General features: G+C 37.0%; 1 protein-coding gene across 4 annotated transcripts in view; it reads right to left on the minus strand.

The window, feature by feature from the left end:
* The window catches only part of SEMA3C (semaphorin 3C), a 296,048-nt gene that overhangs the window by 79,600 nt on the left and 191,056 nt on the right, over window positions 1–25,392 (minus strand). For all 4 annotated transcript variants that reach the window (XM_058524375.1, XM_058524356.1, XM_058524365.1 and 1 more), the window contains 2 exons: window positions 4,277–4,437; window positions 3,110–3,172 (listed from right to left, as the gene is read on the minus strand). In XM_058524375.1, the coding sequence (XP_058380358.1) occupies window positions 3,110–3,172; window positions 4,277–4,437 (224 nt within the window). The remainder of the gene's footprint in view (window positions 1–3,109; window positions 3,173–4,276; window positions 4,438–25,392) is intronic.

Here is a 25,392-nt window from a genome sequence, read left to right on the forward strand (position 1 = left end):
AGACCTAATGCCACCAAATCTATCGAACCTTTGCTAAATATCCCAGCTGCAAGGTGTCTTCTCTTTGTCTTTTGTGTGCATCCGTAGCATTTACCACATTCTTCCTAGAGAGGTGGCATGTTTTATCTGCTAAGGGTGCAGGATTCAGAGCCATCTGAGCCTGAGTCAGACAGTGGCCTTCCACCTGCCGGCAGTGCAGCTTTGGGTAAGTCCCTCACTCTCTAGGGACTCGGTTTCTTTATCTTAAAAATGTGGATGATGACAACAATGTCCATCTTGTAGCACTCTCACGTGGATTAAAATAAAGCACTTAACAGCGCCTGGCCTATTCCATTAAATGTTGGCTACTGTTATTGGATCATTATTGCATATATCTCTCATCATCTCTAGCATATTGTAAAGACTCTTAAAGGTAGGGACTCCATCTTATTTACCTCTAGCTTCTTCACAATAACTAACTGATTTGTGCAAATTCAAATATTTAATTACCGCATTTTCTTAAATGAAGTATTAAGTAATTAGATGATATTTATTCCAACAGAGTTAAGAGATTCTTAAATATTTGGTTTCATTGAAAAGTGTAATAAAAATGTCTTGTTCTGTAGAACTTCTAAAGACCTATTTAGCATCATTTTTCTACCACTGGCCTTTTTCCTGTGGCCTGATTAAAAGACACTTCTCTGTAAATATCTCACATGATGAAATAAGGTGGATTTGTCAGACATCCTCTTCTCTTGCATAGACAGAATATGTATTTGAAAGACTTAGTTTGATTATTTCCCAGGACCCACTGATGTTTGCTGTAGTAGAACAGAACCCTCCACCAGTTACTTCTGTTACGTATACTAATTGGCTGTATAGCAGAATTTAAAGATATCCATCAATGATATTACAGCACGACAAAACTATGGGAAAATGTAAGCGTGTATTGAAGATTTTACCTAATGACTTAATTATAAGTAAGCAAGTGACAGAGCATTTCTATTTTACCAAAGGGAGAAGGAAATCAAATGACTTGGCTAAGATTCTTCAGAAAACCAACAGGAATTTTTGGAAAGAGAATGTGCAAAGGTATTTAAATCCCACATATTCTGCCTGTGGCAGTTTGTAGGAATGGGAAATGAAAATCTTTCTGAACAAAGGACAATTAAATCCATTGATTATAGCCACAGGATATCATTGCGGCAAAAGGCAAGATGTGATCAGATACACACTAATGGGAAAAATCTCTACATTAGAGAATGAAAGAGAACACAGTCATGTGTCACTTAATGATGGGGATATGTTCTGAGAAATGCGCTGTTAGGCAATTTCGTTGTTGTGCAATCATAGAGTGTATTTACACAAACCCAGATGGTACAGCCTACTATACACCTAGGCTACATGGTACTAATCTTATGAGACCACCATTGTATATGTGGTCCATCTTTGACTGAAAGGTTGTTATGTAGCACATGACTGTAGTTTAATTTATGCACAATTATTGAAATAATAGCTTCAGGGTACAAAAAAAGCCTTCTTCTCCAAGACATTATATTTTCTTGGTTCCCTAGAAGGCAACCGTAATGTACTCTTTTGAATGTTTCTTCCACATTATTCTAGGTTTTTCCCTCTAGATTGTGGTCCAACAGATCCCATGGGTAGCAAATATGCTCCTGCAGGCTCCTTTTGCCCACTTTAAAATTGATCTTATAAGGTGAATTATGAAACTGAAAACGTGACACCCAGATCTGAGTCACACCTGGGGAGCTCTCTTGTCAATGAGACCAGGAGATGATACACTCCAGAGTCTTCTGTGGCCCTGACTTGAGTCAGACATTTTCAGAACCTTATATCTGGGACTAAGAGTCAATGAAGATAAAAAGTTTCATTTCCACACTTCTTCCACAAAGATTGGTCTTTTCCTTGTTTGAACAAACCTGATGAATCTCAGAAACACACTCCCAAGGCTCAGTGCACAGCCTTCACTCCTGAAATCAGCATTTCTTACCTCTACACTTACAATGATAAGTGCTTGGTGAACATTTTTGACACTTGTTGAGGCTGTATGACCTCCGACCTGATTGTGTGTATATCTGTGTACATTTACTAGTTTTTCTACTCAGTCACCATACTGCAGTCTCATACCTGCATTAGCATGTATTTCCATGCTCATTTGATTAATGTTGCCTTCTCCAACAAGATAATAAAATTGATGAGAGCCAAAACTGTGTCTATTTTGGCACAAATTATGTCTCTAGCAATTAACCTGATTAAGCAATTAATAGGTGCTTAATCAATATTTGTAGAGTGAATGATTGAAAGAATGAGTGAATGAATAAAGAAACTTCTTTACCAAATTACTTGCATAAGAGTGGGTGATTCTGATACTTGGTTCCATTATGTTATTTCTCATGATTTGAGACAAGAAGGTGAAATGACATATATCCTTCCTTGTAAACATTAAATGACTTGTGTGCATTAAAGATCTGCTCCATGTATTTCTTTTATAATATTCAAGAATAATTTAATGTGTCAGTTTCAGCAAGTTGTTTGTAGAAATCAATATAGATTTACTCCTTGACTATACAGAATCCCACCTAAAGGAAGACAATTTGTACAAGTGTGGCACACTGAACGTTTATTAATATTTATATCTGCCTTGATTTTTGCTTCTGTGGTTATTTTTAATTAACCAAGATACCAGTCATCACTGGTGATTTATGCCTCTGGAATGTGCCGGCTAACCACCACCCTTTTGCTGAGAATCTTTCTTTGGAAAAGCCCATGTGGTATCTGGGAACTGCTCCAGACACTTGCATTATCATTATTTCAGCAGCCTGCTGAGAATTCTGCAGGTTGGATCCACTTGGAATAGGGTTATTACTGAAATCTATCATGAAAAGTGTCAGGGTGCAATAATGAAAGCAAAGCAGGACATTTTCACCCAGTCAGGAATTCCTAAATCGTAGTGTTTGAGAGGTCCAGTCTCTTTGCATTTCCATTTTTTACCGTGTGTCCAGCAAAGGATTTAAAACACCAACACCCTTTGTCTTACTCTTGGCTGCACTCACAGTACATGGATTCAAAGACCAAATATTTAAGTTTTGGGGTTTTTTTAAGCACTCACTGTTGGATCTTTGCCAGCCATTTTGCATTCTTCGACTTTGATTGTAGATGCTGGCCAGAAAACCTGTTCAGAAAGGAAAATAAAGGTTGTACAATCTCACTTGTATATATGACAGCTCAATGCTCTTCTTCATTTACTTTATGATAACAGATTTCTTTAAGGTATTTCTATATTTATATTCCAAAATTCTTCTTTCATTTTATAAACTCATATAATGATTTTACTATTTTATTCTAAAAATTATGTTTTTTTCTCCATCAATTTTTCCTTTAACAAAAGCCTTTCAATAATATGTGCCCATTTACTAATGGTATAATATTAAAATAAGGTCATCATTAATGTGCGCAGTATAACGTATACCTTCCTCCTTTTGATTTATAGTATGCTTTTCCCAACTGCTTATATCACAATGAATTTACACTTATTTTGTTATCTTGGTTTAATATCATTTTTGGTAAACTACACATCCAGGCTGGCAGATTTACTTAAAACGGGCCCCGAGGTACTTCGACAGCTAAAATAACTTGGATAAAATCTAAGAGACTCCGTCTCTGAAATACTGTGCTGGCTTTCTAAGTCACTGCAGCCTTGGGTCAGGTCTGGAGGTGATGATTATTTTTTTAATTGTCAGCCTATTGCTCATTGTTAAAACAATAAATTCAGCAGTCTCCTTGCTGTAATAAGTTTATAATTAATCCATTTTTATTTCTTTACTCCAATGAAGCATGATTTATTTTCTTGTTGTGAAATAGAATGATAAATACGGGCCATATTGTTCAAAGAACAGTACATTTAATAATTGTGTTCCTTTCAATGCCTTCTTGGATTACACACAGATGACACGGGAGGTCTTCCTTTAATCTGTCTTTTTTTATGCTATACTGCATGCTTCTCTTTTTCCCTTTCTATCCGTGTATACGCAGGAAGTATTTTCTCATTTAGCTTCAGGTTTTAGATTGTTAAAAACTATGAAACCAGACAGGGAGTATTGAATTGATGATATTTTCAGCCCGTGAAATAGGTGCTAACTTCCAACTGTTTATTAACATGTGGCCAGTATTTTCTATTGTTCTAATGAAATACGTAATTTTTTCATTGTCTATGAATTTTTTGAAGAAACAGGCACCTAGGAGGTCAACACTGCCATCATGAAAATGATAAACTTACACTCAAAGGTTCTTGACTTATATTGTTAATATTCAAGGAAAGAATGTGATCTTTGCTGCCCACATATATCCGGTCCTGATCTTCATCCATTAATAATATCCTGTAGTCTAAAGGATGGTGGGACAGGCTGAAGTATTCAGAGGTCTTGGTTTCTCGAAGCTCTGAAACAGTGAACAGCACAAGTGAAAATACAGTATCTTGGTTCTATGAGTCTATTATTTGCATGAAAATTATCTTACAGAAGTATTTACCAAAGAAGTCAAGATATATTTTCCTCCTACAATAATAAATTAATTTAAAAATAGAGATATGTTAGTGGATATTTTTATTTATTGCCTCTATGGTGAAGTAAAACATAAATGAATCAATAAATGCAATGTTAAAGTTTATAGTAATACTATTTGATTACAAAACTATTGACATTTTGTAAGAATCTCAACTCCATTTTATTACTGGCTGTCATCAGCTCAAAACTCGTTAAAATAGAGCAACCAAAAACATATAGTAAGTGAGCAGACTGAACAAAAAAACAAAAGGGATGACAGTGTGAATGTCTTCCTAGCCTCTCTTAATGTTTTGGACTCAATACGTTCTCAGTTGTTGGACTCGAAATGTTCATCATTTTAGGACTGTTATTTCCTACTCTAAATATTTACCTTACTTCCTCAACATAATTCTAACTAGTTTAATATACATTTCTATAAATGATTTGAAAACAAATCTACTTTTTCCCATTACCTCTCATTCAGAAGGTAATGTTGTTTAAATGACAGTATGCCTATGTATATATTAAAAGGAACAATAAGAATTTTCAGATGTTCTGAATTTTTAGATTTTCTGTATCTCAATGATCAATGACTCATGTTCACTTAACTTCTTTTACATTAAATATGTGCCTGTATAGCCGAACTTTGAAGACGATGAATGCACCATGACAATAAAAAAATCAATAACCATTATCACAGATTCAATTTTCTTTCCAGTCGAAATGCTCTTTTGCACAATTTAAGACTTTTCCATTCAAATGTTTCCGAATTTCTTTGTTCTTTAGATTATGATCTTAAGAGGGTGACAAACTCTACAAAAGAGTCTGCTTTCAGGGATTACTGTTTCAATGATGAACTGTTTCTAAATTTTTAGTCATTTAATCACAAATACATTTCTAGAAACTCTGATAGGGCTGTGATTTGACTTAAACCAAAATTGAAAATTATAAGAATTTTTATAGGAGGCCATGAACTATATTCTGTGAGGACTTGGGCCATATCACATATGTGAAGATAGAGAAGCCACAATTTAAGCTGTTTTCTGGGCACACCAGTTCAGAATGTCTGCCATAATATCTTTCAAGTAGTTTTATATCTAGCTAATAATCTGAAAATACCACGGGAGTAGCATAGTAATTATGAAGCAAGGCTGTGGCACCAAACTTTCTGTGACATTGAGCAAGTTACTTAACTTCTCTGTGCCTTAATTTCCTCATTTGTAAAAATAACACCTTCTGCTGAGAGTTCCTATGGAAATCAATTGAATTAATACATGTAAATATTTGAAACGAGTGACAAAGTATTCAATAAATTCTAATAATTATTACTGTTAGTATTACCAAGTTTGATTCATTAGTTATAAGAAAGATTTATGGAATTAGATAAAATAGATACATATTTTCCTATTTTTTTCTTTTTTAAGTAGCTAGATCCCTAAAATTACTAACACATGATCTTAAAATATAGTCTCTGATATTCTGTACATAAAATGACAGTAAAGTATAGGATTTTTTCATGTGGAAGAAACCATTAAGAAGTTAGAAAAAACATTTCAGAAGAATCTTGAGAAGCAATTATGAGAGGAGACAAGAACAAAAGACATTGGAAGATCATTTAAACAAGAGACTAGAGGACAGATCTTTGGATGGGGGATTTGAGACACTGAGCACCGTGCAGCGTGCTAACCTAGTTCCTGAGCCTCACTACGTACCACTGACTGACAGAGGATGCCGTTGGCAGCGGTGGTACCACTGGCCCAGAAACTGGCACAACTTCCTTCATGAGGAGAGCAAGAAGGGTGGAGGGATGTCATTCAGGAAAAAAAGTCAGCCCCTGCCAGAGCACAGGTGATTGCTCAAACAGGAAAAAAATAACTCAAGATCACAGGACATGAGAGAGAATGTAGAATCCAACAACTGTCAATCAAAGGTTGGAGAAGACTCAAGCTGCCTCAATTTTACCTAAAATCTAGGGTGTTTTATAAAGCTTGTTTTTCATCTTATGGAGAAGATTCATGGTTGTGTAATTTTTCCGTAAAACATCAGGAGTAGGGTGTAGCTTGGGGTGTAGAATAGATATTCAACAAACACCTCTTGAATAAACAACTTTCCAGTGAAACACACAGACTAAAGAAGTAAAATGTGATTGAGTTCATGGGCTTTGGGGCCCAACCACTGGAGTCTGAATCCTGCCTCTGCCATTCCATTTCTTTTTTTTTTGCAGAGGAAGACTTTCCCTGAGCTAACATCCCCTGCCGTTCTTCCTCTCTTTGTATGTGAGCTGCCACCACAGCATGGCCACTGACAGATAAGTGGTGTAGGTCCATGCCTGGGAACTGAACCCAGTCCACTGAAGCAGAGCAAGCCAAACTTAACCACTAGGACACTGGGGCTGGCCCTGCCATTTTATTTCTATGTATACTTGGCAAGTGCCTTTATCCCTCTGTATTCCAGTGTCTTCACCTGTAAAGTCAGGATAATAATAATACCTACATCATAGGGGTATTGTGAGGTCTAACTTATCAATATACATCACGTGCTTAAAAGAGTGCCTGTCCTATGGTGACTTGGGTTACAGGGGTTTCTTATTATTATGACTTGGGCCAAGACATCAAGCTTCAGCCAGCAAAGTAAGAAGAACAACTCCTTACACAGGAAGAAAATATGGAAGACTAGATTGCCTGATTTATATTTACTAATATATTTAATATTTCTTTTTTTTCACATGCAGAATCTATGCAAATTATTTGAACAGGAGAGTAAAAATAATAAATCATTTTTAAGGAAAATAATTTTGAGTGTGCAGGATAATTTTGGAGTATGTGAGACTAGAAAACTACCAGATGTTGTTCCATATATGATGTTGATAAAGACCCGATATGCTAGAAATGAAAAGGAAGAGTTGATGTGAGAAACACTTAAAATAAAGGATTTGGAATGATTTTATATGAAGTTGGTCTTGGGGTAAAAGGAAGATATAAACGCCTCCCAAAATTGTAAACTAAGAACAGGAGAAATGAACATGCCTTTACTACTTTTGGGGGATTCAAAAGGGAAATTTCTTTGGTAGAGAGATTCTTTGAGTATTGATAGATGAAATTCAAATGAAAGCAGAAATATCCCTCAAAGATGTAAAATTAGATAATGAATTTGCCATTAGAAATATCAGCTCTGCAGGTAGAGAGTTCTAATTCTTCTCATGGGTTATGAAGCTCTGAGAGTAGACGGCTCTGAGGAAGCTCAGAGGAAGAGTAAATCTAAAGTGAAAAAGCAAAGCAGAGATGCTCTGATTGTTAGATCTGAAACGAGCAGCTCTGTAATTGAAAGCGAAAGTGAGGGGGCCGGCCCCATGGCTTAGCGGTTAAGTGCGAGCGCTCCGCTACTGGCGGCCAGGGTTCGGATCCCCGACGCGCACCAACGCACCGCTTCTCTGGCTACGCTGAGGCTGCGTCCCACATGCAGCAACTAGAAGGATGTGCAGCTGTGACATACGGCTATCTGCTGGGGCTTCCGGGGGGGGGGGGGAAACAAAAAAAGGAGGAGGATTGGCAATGGATGTTAGCTCAGAGCCGGTCTTCCTCAGCAAGAAGAGGAGAATTAGCATGGATGTTAGCTCAGGGCTGATCTTCCTCCAAAAAAAAAAAAAAAAGGAAAGGGAAAGTGAGTCACGATGTATAGGCAACAGTGTGATGCTGTGGAGAGAGTACAGAATGGGAGTCAGGCAGTTCCAAGTCTAAATTTCAGCTTCATCACTTACTACCTATGTTATTTTAAGAAATCTACCTTATCTCTCCCAGTTTCGACTTCCTCATCTATAAACTGATTGTATACATACATAGCTCAATACATAGCTCAAAGGGTGTTACCCCAGCACACAGTGGAGGCTCAGTGTGTGCTCCTTGCAGCAGAAGACACTGCTGACCCTCTGTCTAACAGACATTTTCTTCCCTGTGGACAGAGCTGGTCTATGCCAACCCTAGTGGTCCCATCCCCCTAGCCAGTGAGTGCTTTAAATACGGCCATTGACTAGTTCTGCTCAACGAGATTTAAAGGGAACCCTTCTGAGGGGTACTGGAAGAGATTTCTTGGGTCTTAAAAACTGGCACAAAAATGACGTGATTTCTTTTTCTGCCTCTGGACATTGGTATGTGTACATAGGATACGCAGCAATTTCAGCTACCAAGAAGATCGCTAGCTGAGAAAGACAAGCACAAATTTAGGAAAAAAGCTGAGGTCTTTAAGAAATCATTTGATCTCTGAATTAACCCTGGAACTGCTCTATCACTGGACTACTTCTGTTATATAAGATTAAAAAAAAATCCTTGCATTTTTTAGGCACCTCACATTAAGGTTTTCATTTCCTGTTGTTGAAACTCTTACTAAGTGATCCATCTTCTGAGTGTTCATAACCCCTAACTACCACCTTCTCACCTTTTTCTACCATGGTTTGTTTAGTTTGGGTATTTTTTCAAAATGTTCTTTTTTAAAAATGTTTCCCTTCTCTTCCTAATCTATATTGAAATAAAACCAAGAATGTGATTTTAGCTGGGAAAATAGTCTGAACTGAATTTTACTTGCAAGTAACAAAAATGGCAGTTCTCCTCTTTACCTGTTTCATTAGAAAATAATCAATTGCTTGCATTAATTCAAATACCAGAGGGAACAATAACTGCATTAACTTAAGACCTTTCTGGTCCAAGGATTTTATCTATTTTTCTGAGCTATGAAGCTATCTTCAAATTTAATTACCTGTAGCTCATTGACAGTTGACAGCTGTTAACCAAGGAAGATCTACTTTAGAAGTGCCCCTGTTAGAAGACTAGGAGCCAAGGCTATTTTGTTAAAATACCATTTAAATTGCTGTTAGTAGCCATAATTGAACTTTGGAGCTTGAGAAAAACAAAAGAAAACAAAACAAAACATTTTTTTTAGAATAAAGAGATGAGTTCAAAGCATCGAGGATTCTTATCTGTAAAAAGAATGAACAATCCATCATTTTCGTTAAATGTAGATCCAACTTAAGTCAATGAATAATGTAATGATTTGGCCACAGTTAGAGAAAATGACTGATTTAATGAATTGGTTACCAAGAGAGAAGGAAATTACAATTACTCGTCCCTCATCTAAACAAGTCGAAGAGTGGCACTGTCCTACTCTTCCGTAAATCTTAATGATGTCATCCTTTTTATAGCATTGGAGGTTCAGCTAGTTGTGTTATTTCTCCGGATATGCTGAACTCATTGAGAAGGAACTTTGTCTGAAAGTATGTGATAATAGAAAATGCAGTGGCTCCATAAAGGGAAGTGTAGGTCTCTAAGTCCCTGGGAAAATCTCCTGGGAAACAGTATTAAAAAAAAAAAATTACTGCATGCTTCTATTCCAAAATCCACACTGTTATAGAGTTCAATGATGGAAAATTACTGTAATGCCTTCTATGCCAATGTTCCCTGAGGGGAAATTTGCAGCTCAATATGCCTACCTGAAATTCATGTATTGACATGGACTTTTCTTTGTAATGGAAACTCTTGTGAGCCTTGAGAATTTAACCAAGGCTGAGAGAACAATACATTCCCCCAAAATATAAACTCTAGCAATATAAGCTTCTGGGTCTACTTGAATATCGTCAATATATTGCTGTAGCAATTACAACATAGTTTAATATACAGTAATATATTGTCTCTGTAAATAACACTCTATCCCTAACTACATTAAGAACTAACCTTTGTTCTCTGTTAAACCTGTCAGTGACCTTAACATTTCTGAGGTGACTAAGTCAATAAGAACTCATTCATGTGCTCACAAATGTGATCTTGGTGGAGGAGGGTGGAGAGTCTAGTGTTCTTTTTTATAAATAATAGATATCCATTAAACTACTAAGTAGGGGAACTCATTCACTCAGAATACTACATTATCTTTGGCCTTTTACAGATTTCAAAAATAGACAAAAGATTACTTGATTGAAAATCAATTCCCAGGGATCTCTCTATTAGAAGCATATGCAATGGTTACTCACTAATTATATTTAAAGTTCATGATGTGCTATTAATTTATGTATTCAATACATACTTATTGAGCCCTTATCACAGCAGGCTAGACACTTTGCTCAATTAAGAGGACACAAATGTGAAGATACCATGCCCTTACAACAATTCCAAATCTTACTTTACATTCTATTACTCTGTCTGGCTAGCCCACCAGGACATTCTCAACATAAACCTCAGCTGTCTCTCCAGCAGAATGTGCATCTACAGATTTCAAAGTAAATCCTTAGGATATCTTTTACTTCAGAGATATTGCTCCTGACAGGATAATTTCCTCTCCTGACTGTCTTATCTCAGAAGAATTTTAAGTAGCGTGGGCTTAAATGATCCATCCTCTCTCTGAGGCTCACTGTTTTGCAACTGAGTTAGAAGCTGAACTTCACCTGTCCCTTTAGGAGGAACAGGCAGATATAGACAAGGGCAGTGAAATGTCAGCAGCCTGAAACTACAGCTCCCAATTCCTAGCGCAAACAGAGACCAGAAGGCATGTTGTTAAAACCACACTTGCTCAAAAATAATAGTCCCAAATAGCTACCACTTGTGGGTTTACCAGCAGGAGTAACTGTTCTAGGTGCTTTATACACATTTCATTTAATTTGCATTCAAAGCCTTTGTGTTAGGCCTTAATATTATTCCTGTTCCATACAAAAATAAACTAAAATTCAGTGAATTTGAGCAATCTTACCAAAGTCATGCAATAATGAACAGAAGAGGCTAGAGCCAGAATTCAAAGCAAGGTGAGTTCCTTAACCTGTGAACTCAATTGGATACCCTCTTGTTTTTCTTTTTTCTTCATCTTTTTTTTATTGAACAATAATTGACATTGGTATAGCCAAAATGGAAAACACTATGAAGGTTCTTCAAAAAATTAAAACTAGAACTGCCATACAATCCAGCAATTCCACTTCTGGATACACACACACACACACACACACACAAAATAGAATATTTCTCAGCCATAAAAAAGACTGAAATCTTGCCATTTGTGACAACATGGATGGACCTAGAGGGTATTATGCTAAGTGAAATAAAGTCAGATGGAGAAAGACAAACACTGGATGATCTCACTTATATGTGGAATCTAAAAACGATACCCTCTTGTTTTTCAAATCACACAGACAATTTCAACACTTATTTGTTGGGTTTCTATCACGGTCTTGCAGTGCACATGAGTCTGTGCAGTATCGAGTGTAGTATAAGAAATGCCTCAGCCCCTCGAATTTTCTTTGCCAGTTTGGGGAGCGAGGCGGGGGTTGGGGGTGAGTGGAGATCACACTCCAAACAACTTGAAAATGATCAGATTCTCAGTAATGGTCTCACTAAACCACCATAGCAAGTCCGAGAATGAAAGTGAGGTCAGAGTCAGACACAGCTTCATGTGGAAAATAAATGGTTCCACTTTTCTGTTTTTTGATGGATGGGCATGCTTGGTTAAGTGGAAGCAAAATGCGGATGAAAGAGGAATGAGGGAAACAGTTCTATTCCGTGAGCCTGGCCAGGGAAGGGCAACAGTGAAGACATACAGAATGGATCTCCTGTTGTCGCGTCAGAGGGAAAATTAGCCAATATACAGGAGCCTTTCAGAAGGACGATTCTCATCCTGGTTTGCCCCAGACAGTGCAGTTTGTGGCTACTTTCCCAGTAAAATTATCAATAGTGCCCCCTTTGCACTCTCAAAAGATTAATGATTTGGATGTTAAATTATATGTTCACTCTACTTTTAAGCTTCCTCTTCTTGTCTTGAATGGTTTTCCATTACTTTTAGAACAAAATCCAAAATTCTTAATATGGCGTTTGAGGCCTGCCATGATCTGGTTCGAGGTTACCTCACTAGAAAATCTCAGTCATCACTATTTGCCTATTTTCTTTATGTTTTTGCCCTTATGGCCTTCTTTTCACATCTTCAAACTTGTCTTCCTCTTTTCTGCCTCAGGGCCTTTGTACATGTTATTTCTCCTGCTGACAGGATTCTTCCTGCCTTTTCCAGCTCCTACTCATAGCTCAAGCAGAAGTTTCAATGTAATTTAAATTGGACTAGTTCATAAAGTCTTCCTTGATCCTCTAGATGAGGTCAGGTCTCAGGTCTGCTGATCTTTGCTCAATTTCCGTGTGTGGTTTTCTCTTCTCTCAAAGGCTGCCTGGAAGATCATTTGAAATGCTCTAAATACCACTGGTTGGGGATTGGAGACTGCACAACATGACTTGCTAAGACTCATCCTGTCTTCTGTATAGTTTTGCAGCTGAAACTGCCTCTAAATATGAGACAAAGTTCTTTGTTCATTCACATTTTACCCTTTTTCTGCTATATTGAGCTTTATAAGCTGTCAATCTTGGTGAATTAAAAATTATGAGCATGAACCAATAAAATGAGAAAAAATGGTATCAAATTTCAAAAATTAAGGTTTTCATGATAATAATTTATTATTATTAAAAGGTAAAGTGTATGGGAGGGTGGGCCTGTTTTGGAATTAGCAAACCAGCTTCTCTGCTGATATAGGGCTTGGTTTGCCCTCTCCCCCATCATCCCTTCCTCCCTCCCATCTTAAGTCTTGTATCTACAAAATAAAAGGAAGAATGAGATTATTTATTAACCAGAATGGTCTCTAATGATCTCTGTAGCAATAAAGATGTCCACGAAAATTATTCCTTTGTTACTGTTCACAAGTATTATCTACTGTTGTATAATATCTATAAAGTTAATGTAATCCTTCATATTATTATAAATCATTTAGGAAAAAAAGGGTCTGTTTAAAAACCTGTCTTATGTTCCTGTTGGCCATCTGTATATCTCCTTTGGAAAATATCTGTTCAGATCCTCTGCCCATTTTTTAATTGGGTTGTTTGTTTTTGAGATGTATGAGTTCTTTATATATTTTGGATATTAACTCCTTATCAGATATATGATTTGCAAATATCTTCTCCCAAGTAGTTGGTTGTCTTTTCATTTTGTTGATGGTTTCCTTTGCCATGCAGAAGCTTTTTAGTTTGATGTACTCCCATTTGCTTATTTTTTTTGTTGTTTCCCTGAGGAGACATATTCAAAACGACGCTGCTAAGACCATCGAAGAGTATACTGCCTATGTGTTCTTCTAGGAGTTTTCTGGTTTCAGGTCTTATATTAAGTCTTTAATCCATTTTAAGTTAATTTTTGTGTATGGTATAAGATAATGTTCTACTTTTATTCTTTTACATGTGGCTGTCCAGTTTTTCCAACACCATTTATTGAAGAGACTTTCCTTTCTCCATTGTATGTTCTTAACTCTTTTGTCAAAAATTAGCTGTCCATAAATGTGTGGGTTTATTTCTGGGTGGGAATGTAAATTGGTGCAGCCACTATGGAAAACAGTATGGAGATTCCTCAAAAAATTTAAAATAGAACTACCATATGATTCAGCTATTCCACTTCTGGGCATCTATCCAAAGAACATGAAAACATTAACTCAAAAAGATACATGCACCCCTATGTTAATTGCAGCATTATTCACAGTAGCCAAGACTTGGAAATGACCTAAGTGCCCATCAATGGATAAATGGATAAAGAAGATGTGGTGTATATATATATATATATATATATATATATATATATATATACACAATGGAATACTACTCAGCCATAAAAAAGATGAAATCTTTCCATTTGTGACAACATAGATGGACCTTTAGGGTATTATGCTAAGCAAAATAAGTTAGATGGAGAAAGACAAATACCGTATAATTTCACTCAAATGTAGAAGATGAAAACAAAAACAACAACAACAAATAATCACATAGATACAGAGAACAGACTGATAGTTACCAGAGGGGAAGAGGGTGGCGGGAGGACAAAAGAGGATAAAGGAGCACATGTGTACAGTGTACAGTATAGGATGGCAACTAGACTTTTGGTGGTGAACACCATGTGGTCTATACAGAAGTCAAAATATAATGATGTACACCTGACATTTATATAATGTTCTAAACCCAATGTTACCTCACTAAAAAAAAATTTAAAAATAAAAACCTATCTTAGAAATATAACCACAGTAATACAACTGTGTCTTTTCTGGAAAAATGAAACTAAACCAAAATTTTCTTCCCCTACCTAAAGAATATTCCATTTGTGTTGTCTGGTTCAATCAGCCGGAGAATTATAAATTCTGACTTCTCTTCCTCTAAGCTCACTTGGGGGACATGAAAGCAGACTTCAAAGACATTAGGTGCCAACCTTTGGCCCCTTGAATGGGTAGTGGTGGCTGGATTCCATCTCAGAGTATGGAGAATATACAATTACAATTACAATCTCAGATGTCTTGAGATCCTCTGAAATGGAAGGAAGTAACTTCTGGAAAGTAGAACCCAATCTGAACCTATTGCTAAGCTGTAGAGGACAGCATGGATGAGCTGAGCCATCAGTATCAATGGTGTTCCTACTGTCAGGAAGGCCTCCGTTTCAGAGTGCCCACTTGAGATGTAAACAAGGGAAATAAACTTGTGGAGAAGGAAACACTTCAACCGGCACCTCCTTTCTAGAGCTCTCGACACTTCTGGAAAAGCTCCTTTGGGACAAGGTGTTCAAAAACAGTGGATCCAAGATGAGAACAGTAGGTCTGATGTGGTGAGCAAAAAAAAAAAAACGAGGGTGACATAATAACAATTGGAGAATGGTGTAAATTAGTGAACTTCTACTAAATATAATATTATGCTGTCATTGCAATTATTTATGTAGAGATTTGAAGATATGGAAAACATTTTCTCATGCCTTTATGTTTTAAAAGCAGGCTATATTCAATATGAAAACAATTGTTAAAAATTATTCACAGAAAATAAGACTAGGAGGAAACATTTTAAAATATTAATACTAAAAGTCCTTGTGTGGTGGGACATAGAAATATAAAGACAGGGAGACAATACCTCAGACCAACATGTATACAGTGGGCAGGGGTGAAGAGCTGACACGGTGTATCGTGCCAGCAAAATCCCGGAGAACAGAGAATACAACAGAACCCACTCCCCCATTCTAATCCCCAAAGTGACCACATCGGAACCATCATATGGAAAGGTTCTTACAGTAGCATTTAACACCTGTCTATCACAAAATTTATACTGTTGACTGGTTTTCCATGATTTCAATAAAACTTCCTTTGGATACATTGTGGCCTTCCAGTGGGAACTTCTAGTGAGCACACTCTATGGCAATAGAAGTAGGAGATTCCATGTGCTGAGTGAGGTCTCTTGTTCCACCTCACCCCATAAAGTTCTTTGACCCTTCATGCCACAGTTCTCTAAGACATAAAGCTTACATTTTCCATAATGCATCAGGCTCTACACAATATAAAAATATTGTTTGAGGCATATATTTATTCAGTGATTCAATAGATAGTATATGAGCCAGGGGCTAAGTAAAAAGATGAAAATTCTTGGTCTCTCCCCTCAATGGGATAGTCTTGAATGGTGGTGCACCAACAATTGCAGAACAAGAAGATGACTCAGGGAATTAAGGGAGCATTGAAGAAGGAAGATTAAGTCTTCTGGAAATAACAGGGAAATCTTAAACAGAAGCAAGTGCTTGACCTTATTCCTTCATTCAACAAATATTAGTTGAGCCACTCTATCTACTGAACTAATAATCACAGTAATAAATGCACAAAGTACAGTAAAAGACAGGATAAGTATTTAAGGCAGGGGCAGCTGCTTACATCAGGGGTCAGGAAAAGCTCCTGCAGGGAAATGTCATATAAGCCGTGACCTAAAGAATAAATGTCGGTTAATAACAAGGGAAGCATTTTCCAGGGAGTGGAAATAGCTTGTGGAGAAACCCTGAGATGGGAGACTCAACGATGATGAGAAGTTTTTGGTGCTGATAAAGAAGAGGATTTGGATGGGCTTTCCTATGCACAAGCAAGAAGTCAACTAACGTGCAAAAATGCAAAATTCTTCAATGTCACATAAACAACATTCAAAGATGCAAACTCCTTGTATATCAAAACAAAGTGGTTGGATTTTTCCAAAGCTGCTTGAGGTACCAATTAAGAAATCTGAAAAAATGCATGATATGATCACTTTCAAGTTTGTTAGAAAAATAATTCTGCTAATGAAGAGGTCTCAAGAGCAAGATTATTTTATTATACACTATTAAGTGAATAATGTAGAATAAAAATATTTCGTATAACTCAACTATAAGACATCTGCATAGAAATAAATATGAATAGATAAAAGTCTTGGAAAAATTCAACTTGTTCATATTCTTCCTCATGATACGTTCAATTAGACATAAGAGTCTGATAATACTGATGGCTCACTTCAATGTTCTGTCAGTTTAAAGAATTGTAGGGCCTGCCCTGTGGCTTAGCGGTTAAGTGCATGCACTTTGCTGCTGGCAGCCTGGGTTCGGATCCCAGGCGCGCACCAACGCACTGCTTCTCCGGCCATGCCGAGGCCGCGTCCCACGTACAGCAACTAGAAGGATATGCAACTATGACATACAACTATCTACTGGGGCTTTGGGGAAAAAAAAAAAAAGGAGGAGGATTGGCAATAGACGTTAGCTCAGAGCCGGTCTTCCTCAGCAAAAAGAGGAGTATTAGCATGGATGTTAGCTAAGGGCTTATCTTCCTCAAAAAAAAATAAATAAATAAAAAGAATTGTAATTATTCTTTAATCAATAATCAAGCAGTGTAAACTTTCTCTACAGACCTTTGATTTAAACATATTCTGATACAGAAAGCTGGTTGCACTGCACCTAACAAAATGTTGAACTAGACAAGGAAAGGAAAACCAGTTATCACTAACTGGAAAACAGCTATATGTTGCCAAAATTTTTCAATCTCTAGATTCTTTCAGAATGATGGAAGACCACCCACAGCTTTCAGTAAGACAGACTATTCGGAATTTAATAACCCAGCTTCCACCAACCAAAATTCTTGAACTCTGCTTTCACTTGAAGCATTCTTAAACCCATTTTCATTTGCACACAGGAAAAAAATAATAAACTGTATACCATAAAATCTCAAATCTAAAGAACCAGACTTAATGAACAAAGAAATATAGAGATGTTTTCCTAAAGAGACAGCTATTTTATCTAAACAATATTTAATTCAACGTGACTCGTTTAGCCAAGCTATTGCATTTGGCTTCAAAACAAAGAAACAAGTTTGGGGAAATGCAGAGGACAGTGGAGACAAGCTCATTTCACTTTAAACACATTCGTCACTCATTCAGTGCAGATGCCTCTTTTCTCCTCTTTTCTTGCATCTCTCTCCCCTGACACTGTCTAAAACACAAGGTCAGCGACTGCAGTGCTCAGCTGCTGGAGAGGAGATTTAACAGAGTCCTTGGGAGTGTGCCTCTACATAGTAATAGAGCCGCCCTTTGATTCTTTTCAATAGATGGACAAAAGATCCTATCATGTTTCCTGCAGCTTTGAAGAGCCCCAGACTCATCATATATACAATAGCTTTTCAATGTTACAATAGCTTTTCAATGTATATGCAAGACATTTCTCTTTTCTTCATCCTAGGTTGGGAAACCATTTGTTTCCAAAGTTCACGTGACGGTGTTTTGAGATGGAGTGGACGCGGCATCACTCAATTTTTCAAAAGAGAAGATCAGTGTTGCACTTTTCTGCTTTTGCTCTGGAAACATAATATTTACCATTCTTGCATGCACTTCAAGGAGAATAGCAGAATATGGACACAAAGCTTATTTATTTTACAAAATGCTGTTGTTTCCACGAGGAAAGCATTAGCCAAGATTATCTCTTTAATTTTCAGGGTACAAGTAAAATCTTTTGGTGAAAATAAGGCACACTTAAAGGAGGAAGTGACAAGCTATTAGAAACCAAAAGTTTGACCTGAGTATTAACAGCTTATGGTCACCTTTTTAACGTGAAGGGAAGTTTCATTCCACTGATTTATAGCCGTTTTTATTCTTGAATCCCAAAAAGCAAAACATATTTTATTAGGCAAAACGACAGGTGTAGATAGTTGGGACAGTGTTATTTGAAAAATTTCATATTGCACAAGTCCAGTGACTTAGCAAGATTAAGTTGAACAAGCCACTTTATGCCCTAAAACCACGAGAGTGGATAAACAGGTTTCTAGCTAGGCATTTGCCTTTGGTTTCTCTTCATCAGAGAGACATAGAAGTTGTACTTCCCTAATTTTAAAACTTTTGCAAGCTTTATTACTCATAAAGAATGAATGTAATCATAACCAAGACTGTCTTTTAACATCCAAGTGGAAAATTAGTTCAAGTTAGTACAATTCTAGTTCTCAAATCATTTTAACCCAAGAAATACAGATAATTAAAATCAAACTCTGTTATTTCTTTTTAACCTAATGCATTTTTTCTGGAATAAAGTCTGGTGTTTGAAGACAGAGGGATCTATGCTTAAATCTTGGCACTGCATCTGACTAGCTATGTGGCTTTAGGCAAGTTACTTAAATTATTAGTACCTAAATGTCCCACCAGAATGATGGAAATAATAATACCTATCTCATGGGACAATTGTGCTAATTGAAAGAGAAAATAAGTTTGAAGCACCTGGGGCATCGAAGCTATCACTCATAATTGTTAGTCTCCACGCCAAGATGAGAGTTTCAATTTCACAGGATATTCGTGCACTGTCATAGCTTTAGGGCATTGCCCTGCTGTTGTTTTCTGAGCTAATCCTGCTAAATAAAGTCCGTTGAATTACCGTCTAATTTGTACTGAAGTGCAATCTGTGTACCAATAAGAATCGCTATGCTGTTTCAAAATTCTAGCAAAAATAATTCTCAAATTCCAACACAAAAGTAAATGATTTAAAAAAATACAGTTTTCCTTAATCTTTATCTAGTCTGCCTCTTAAATTACCAGTCACGCTGCCTGCTACCTATTGAGAATATACAAAGTACCTACCAATTTACTGAGAAAAGTTTACATGTCTCATTTAACCTTCACAGCAATCCTATTACCTAGGTTCTATTGTTTTCTGCATTAAATATATGAAAGAATTGTAGATGAATCTTGGGTAAGTTTCCCAAGTGTTTAATGTGAGTCTGTGTGACCGGAAGTCCACGCTCTCCAGCTCTTCATGGAGGATGAGAATACGCTCAGTTGGAGGATTTGGTCTCCTTCACTTTTCCCTAAGTATAGCAGTAGTTTTCAAATTGTAACACACATAAGTTATATGTGAATTTCTTATTAAAAATAAAAATTCCTAGGAATAAAAATAGTTCCTTCCAGAAACACTTATACAGAGGGTCTGTCTGTTGAACACATCAAACCTGTTGTAGTAGTATGGGAGTGGTTGCCCGGGAGATTAACCTAGATCTTCCCAAGGTTGCCTCCTTCTTTTTTCTTTTTATTGCAGTCACATTGGTTTATAAAGTTGTATAAATTTCAGGTGTACATCATTATAATTCTATTTCGGCATAGATTACAACATGTTCACCACTCAAATACTAATTACAACCCATCACCACACACATGTGCCTAATCATCCCTTTTGCCCTCCTCCCTCCCTCCTTCCCCTCTGGTAACCACCAATCCAATCTCTGTCTCTATGTGTGTGTTTGTTGTTGTTTTTATCTTCTACTTATGAGTGAGATCATATGGTATTTGACCTTCTTCCTCTGACTTATTTCGCTTAGCACAATACCCTCAATGTCCATCCATGTTGTCAAAAATGGCTGGATTTCATCATTTCTTATGGCTCAGTAGTATTCCATTGTGTATATATACCACATCTTCTTCATCCATTTGTCCCTTGATGGGCACTTAGGTTGCTTCCATGTCTTGGCTACTGTGAATAATGCTGCAATGAACACAGGGGTGCATGTATCTTTATGCATTGGTATTTTCATGATCTTTGGATAAATACCCAGCAGTGGAATAGCTGGATGGCATGGTAGTTCTATCCTTAATTTTTTGAGGAATCTCCATACTGTTTTCCATAGTGGCTGCACTAGTTTGCACTCCCACCAGCAGTGTATGAGAGTTCCCTTCTCTCCACATCCTCTCCAACACTTGTTGTTTCCTGTGTTGTTAATTATAGCCATTCTGACAGGCGTGAGGTGATATCTCATTGTAGTTGCCTACTTCTTGTGATTCAGATCTCAACTGCACCTAGTCTGGGAAGACATCCCTGCCCACTTTATCTCAAGAAGCCTCTCCCATATTATTCCCTCTGTCATGGCCCTATTTTCTTATCTTCAAGGCCTTAACATTACTTCTGGGCTTCAGGCTCAAATTTATTTTAAATATTATGCTTTTGGGGTTAGAATTCTTATCAGTGTGTACTAGAGAATGGTTTTGGAGTATGCGCATTTATGTGCCAATTTTTGACAATGATTTTTATTTGAAACCATCTGACAAAGAATTCAAGACTCTCCAAAAGATGAAGTTATTTTTATTCACAAAGCTTTGTGAAGATTAGAGATAATTCATACTTTTGTCCAATTCACCTCTTTCCACAAAGAATTTGGGAAGAGTCTAAAAATAGTATGAGATGAAAACAGGGGAAAGGGATAGAAGCCCTATACACAGCTATAAGACCTATACAGAAAAGTTTCCTTCCCAGTTTTTTGGTACAGGGAACCCTTAATTTATATACAAATATAATCCAAAAATTCATGAGCAAGTCAATTACTTGAGGCTCAATACTAATTTTTCTTTTAAAAACCCCAATGTTATAAGCTGTACTGAAATCCATGGTTTGCCCTGCAAAAGTCTATCTGGCCAATTATCGTGTCAATATTACTAATGTTGATATTGAATCAAATGTTTATCCAATATTACTTTCTAAGATTTACATAAGTTGTCATTTATCTTCATTAACGTCCTAGAGGTCTGCAGTGTTCACAGTGAAGGCCCTGAGGCCAGAGTGCCAGGGTAAACACTCTCCTTGCCACTTATTCCTGTGTTATCTAGCAAAGTTACTTAATTCTTTGGAGCTTCAGTTTACTTATCTGTAAAATGGGGATTATGACATCATCTATCTCATGGATTTGTTGTTAGGATAAATTAAGTTAATAAATTAAAGCAGTTAGAGCAGTTACACGCACATTACATTGCTCAGAATATATTAGCTGCTATCATTATTCTTATTTTCAAGGGATAATGGTAATATTCTTCAGGTCAGACATCTTTCTCAAGGTCACACAATTAAAAATGGCCGGGGTGGGGATTGAAATTAGGTCTTTCTGGTTCTAGAACAACTGCCCTTTCCAACACACCACACCATCTTTCTACACTGTCAGGGCACTGCCCTGTCAACTTTACCCGCCCATCAGTGGACCACATCTTCTTGAGGAAATGCATGCAATGTGCTAATTTAGCACATCAGTGCAGTAATTTTCAAGATGGATAACACAGCCACCATGAAAATATCCCTCTAAATCTCTGTATCTGTTTTGTGAAAACACGTTTCTCTTTGTTAGAGTTTCATTCCTTACCTGTTTGAGGAGCAGAACTTTCCAAATGAAATCAGAAACTCAAAATGTAAAATAGATCAGTGAGAAATTGCTCTTGTCGAGTCTCCAGAAGGAGCTCCCATACCCTGTCTGTCCTCCCTCACCCCTGTCACTGTTTATGAAGCGCAGCCACACCACTTGCTTTTTACTCCCAGTCTATGAGAGGTTCTTGGATCCAGACTTTTCCCTCACAGAACTTAAAACTATTGTGAGGCAAAAACTGTCAGGAAGTTTTAAAATGGGAGGTTGGCATTCCTGAAAGTACTAGAAATTTGACCACACCCTCAGTGGCATCTTTAACTTTTTTTAAACATGCATTTCCTGTGTACTTCTTAACTGGACATCTCTAACCCAACCGCTGTTGAGAATACCACAAAAATTAAAAAATTAAATGTGTCTTCAAGAAACCTACAATCTTCAAGGGGAGCTACAGTATGTTCGTGGTAATATAATAGAAGGCAGTATGAGATAAATGCTTTTAACGAGAGGCACAGAATGGCATCAGCATCCATCATCCAACCTACAAACTAGGAATCATTCTCAATTCCTCCCTCACGGCCAATCGATCAGTTGCTGAGTCTTGCTAATTTACCTCTAAAATGTCTCTCAAAGCTCTCATTTCTTCTCCATCTGGATTATCACTCTTTAATTCTAGACACTTGTCCTGTCATCTCTGATTGGACAATTGCATGAGTCCTCTGACTGCTCTCCTGCCTTTAGTCTTATCCTTTGTTCAAATATTTATTGAATGTTGGGAAAACACAGGCACTATGGGGCAGTCTGTGTGCTGGGAGCTCTGGATATGAAGACTCAGACCCTACTCTACAAGTCAAGTGGAATTCTCACATCAGCCTTATGCTTCTACCTGAGTTTACTACCACCCAAAAGCGAAGCATGGCCATGTCTTTTACACACAGCACTCCTGTCCCACTGTAGATCTATTCGGTGACTTCCTATTTCCTAAACTGATAGTTCTGAGGTTGTTAGAAGCCATGGGCACTTTAAGAATCTAGCAATGTTATGGCCTTTCTTTTTATCAATAATTTCACATATGACCATAATCATAAAATGTGACCTGCAACTTCAGGGTGTCACTGATTCTTTGGAATTCACTCAAGTATCCCTCCATGTTCCATTGGGGGGCAGGGGGGTCCATGCACCCAGGTTATAAATGTCCCACTTAAAGAGAAAATTCCTTGCCTACAAGTATGCTAAGCAAGACACTTCATGACCTGACCCTTGCTTACCTCCTCCGCCCCAACACCTGGTATTTCCTCCTGGATCTTTATGCTCTGGCACTAGAGCCGCCTGTAATGTCTAGAAAACATCTTGCCACTTCATGCTTCTTGGCTAGTTCATTCTAGTCTCCTTTGCCTTATTTGCCTTGCTAACTTTTCCATGTGTTTAAGATTTAACCAATACTACACTTTCTATAAAGTCTTTCCCAATTCTCACTTTCTCCTATGAGAAATGAGAATAAAGACTTACCTTTATCAATAACATGCTATTTTACTGGCACTGAGATAAGTGTTTTAATTCTACATATTTAATCTTTGCACCATGAGGTTTACATATCGTACTTCAGGTCTTAGACATAAAGAAACTACACTTAGAGGAGTTAAATGTGTTGATGGATTATAGCTAGAGAGGGGTAGAGTCAGGATTAGAATCCAGGAAAGCTTGACTCTAAAGTTCTTTCCATTGTAACACATTAAGTACTCATTCTTACACATATTAGACTCAACCAGACTCATTTGTCCCACAAGTCTGGGCACTCCTTAAAAATTTTTAATTTATTTTAGGAACTTCCAGAGTGCTTTAAAGAGACTGGAAGACTGTACCTGTTCAACAAAAACTGTTTCAAGTGATGTAAAAAAATCCTTCAATTTTCAACCAAATTTGGGGGGTGAGAAGAAAAGACAAAGGATTACTTGTCCCAGCAGATAGTGTTGCCTCACTTCAATTATTTGTCATTCACCAGGGAGGGCATTTGAGGTGAGAGGGGTATAGACTAATCCTTTTCGAATGATCAATGGTGAAGGACAAGTGTTTTGCTTCTTTGTTTTATTTCTATAATATATAATAAAAGTGAATTTCTAAGTAAATGAAAATTAAACAACAACTCAGTCATACAAAACACAAGCCCAGATTTCTTAACATTAGATCAGTAGACATTAAAGTACTCTGTCAAATGGCTATACTCTGATTTTCTATATTTACCACACTGTGTACGGGGAGCAACTGTTGGCACCCTCTACCAGTTACGGGGGACTACACCTGAATAGCACTGTACAGACTAGTTTTTTTCCTTTTCCAAAAGTAATAAGAGCAAATTCACTTGGCATTCTCATTCTGTTTGTGAAGCATTTAGGACAAACAACGAGTCAACAATGTAATTAGTCAACAAGACTTCCAATACCAAGCAATCTCTACAGGGTTTACTGAGGCAGCAGGCATGAGACCACTGTGGCTACAAACAGCAAGTACACACTATGCATAAAATCAAGCAATTTAAACATTATTATTTATTACATTATAACTTTACCACCTTCCTATCTCCAGACTCTGGACATAGAATAAGACCAAGGTCAGGTCATGCCGCTCTGCCAAATATTTCTTCTCTCAATACATTTGGGGAGGGGGGAAGCTTTCTCTAGATAAGTCAAAACAACTTCTTAGTCCCATCCTTTTTATAATTTTTGATGTTTTTATTCTTTAGAGGACTTCTACTCTTTCTATTCCTTTGTTAAGTATGTATAGAAAACAAAGGCAAAATACTCCAAGTCTAAAATTTTCTTCAAATCGATCATTCTTTCTCATCATCCTTCCTTTATCTTTTTTTAATTTAGTATTTCTTTCTTACATATAACTTATGCAGCCTATGATTTTACAGAAGGTAGTAATTTTCATTTTATGTTTTCTTTTCATTTTTCAATCTATGATGGGTCTATTTATGATGATTTTGTTGTAGAACCTAGATCAAGGAATTCTATCTTTTTCTAACTCTAGAATCCTTCTCTCCAAACTGAACACAATCTCTTACACGGGGAGATGATAAGATAACTCACAAATCCACTTCAGCAGCCTTCCCCTTATCACGTTTCAAGACAACACATGTTTCTTAACGCAAGAGATTTTACTGCCTCTTTAATCCAGATTTTGAATGTCATACAAAACATCACTTTGCAGCTAAGTTTCTAAATTTAGCTTTAAGTATGTCTACCTAATTCTACCGAGTGGATAATTGTTTAATTTTCTACAGTTACTGTTCTGCATGAAAAATAATACAAGAATACTTATATAGCCTTCATTTTCTATCATTTATAAACAGCTTTTCTACCTAGAATTTCAAACCAGAGAAGTAGCAAGACTAAGTTT

Source organism: Diceros bicornis, chromosome 3 (genome assembly GCF_020826845.1).
Source record: "Diceros bicornis minor isolate mBicDic1 chromosome 3, mDicBic1.mat.cur, whole genome shotgun sequence".
NCBI classification, from domain to species: Eukaryota; Metazoa; Chordata; class Mammalia; order Perissodactyla; family Rhinocerotidae; genus Diceros; species Diceros bicornis.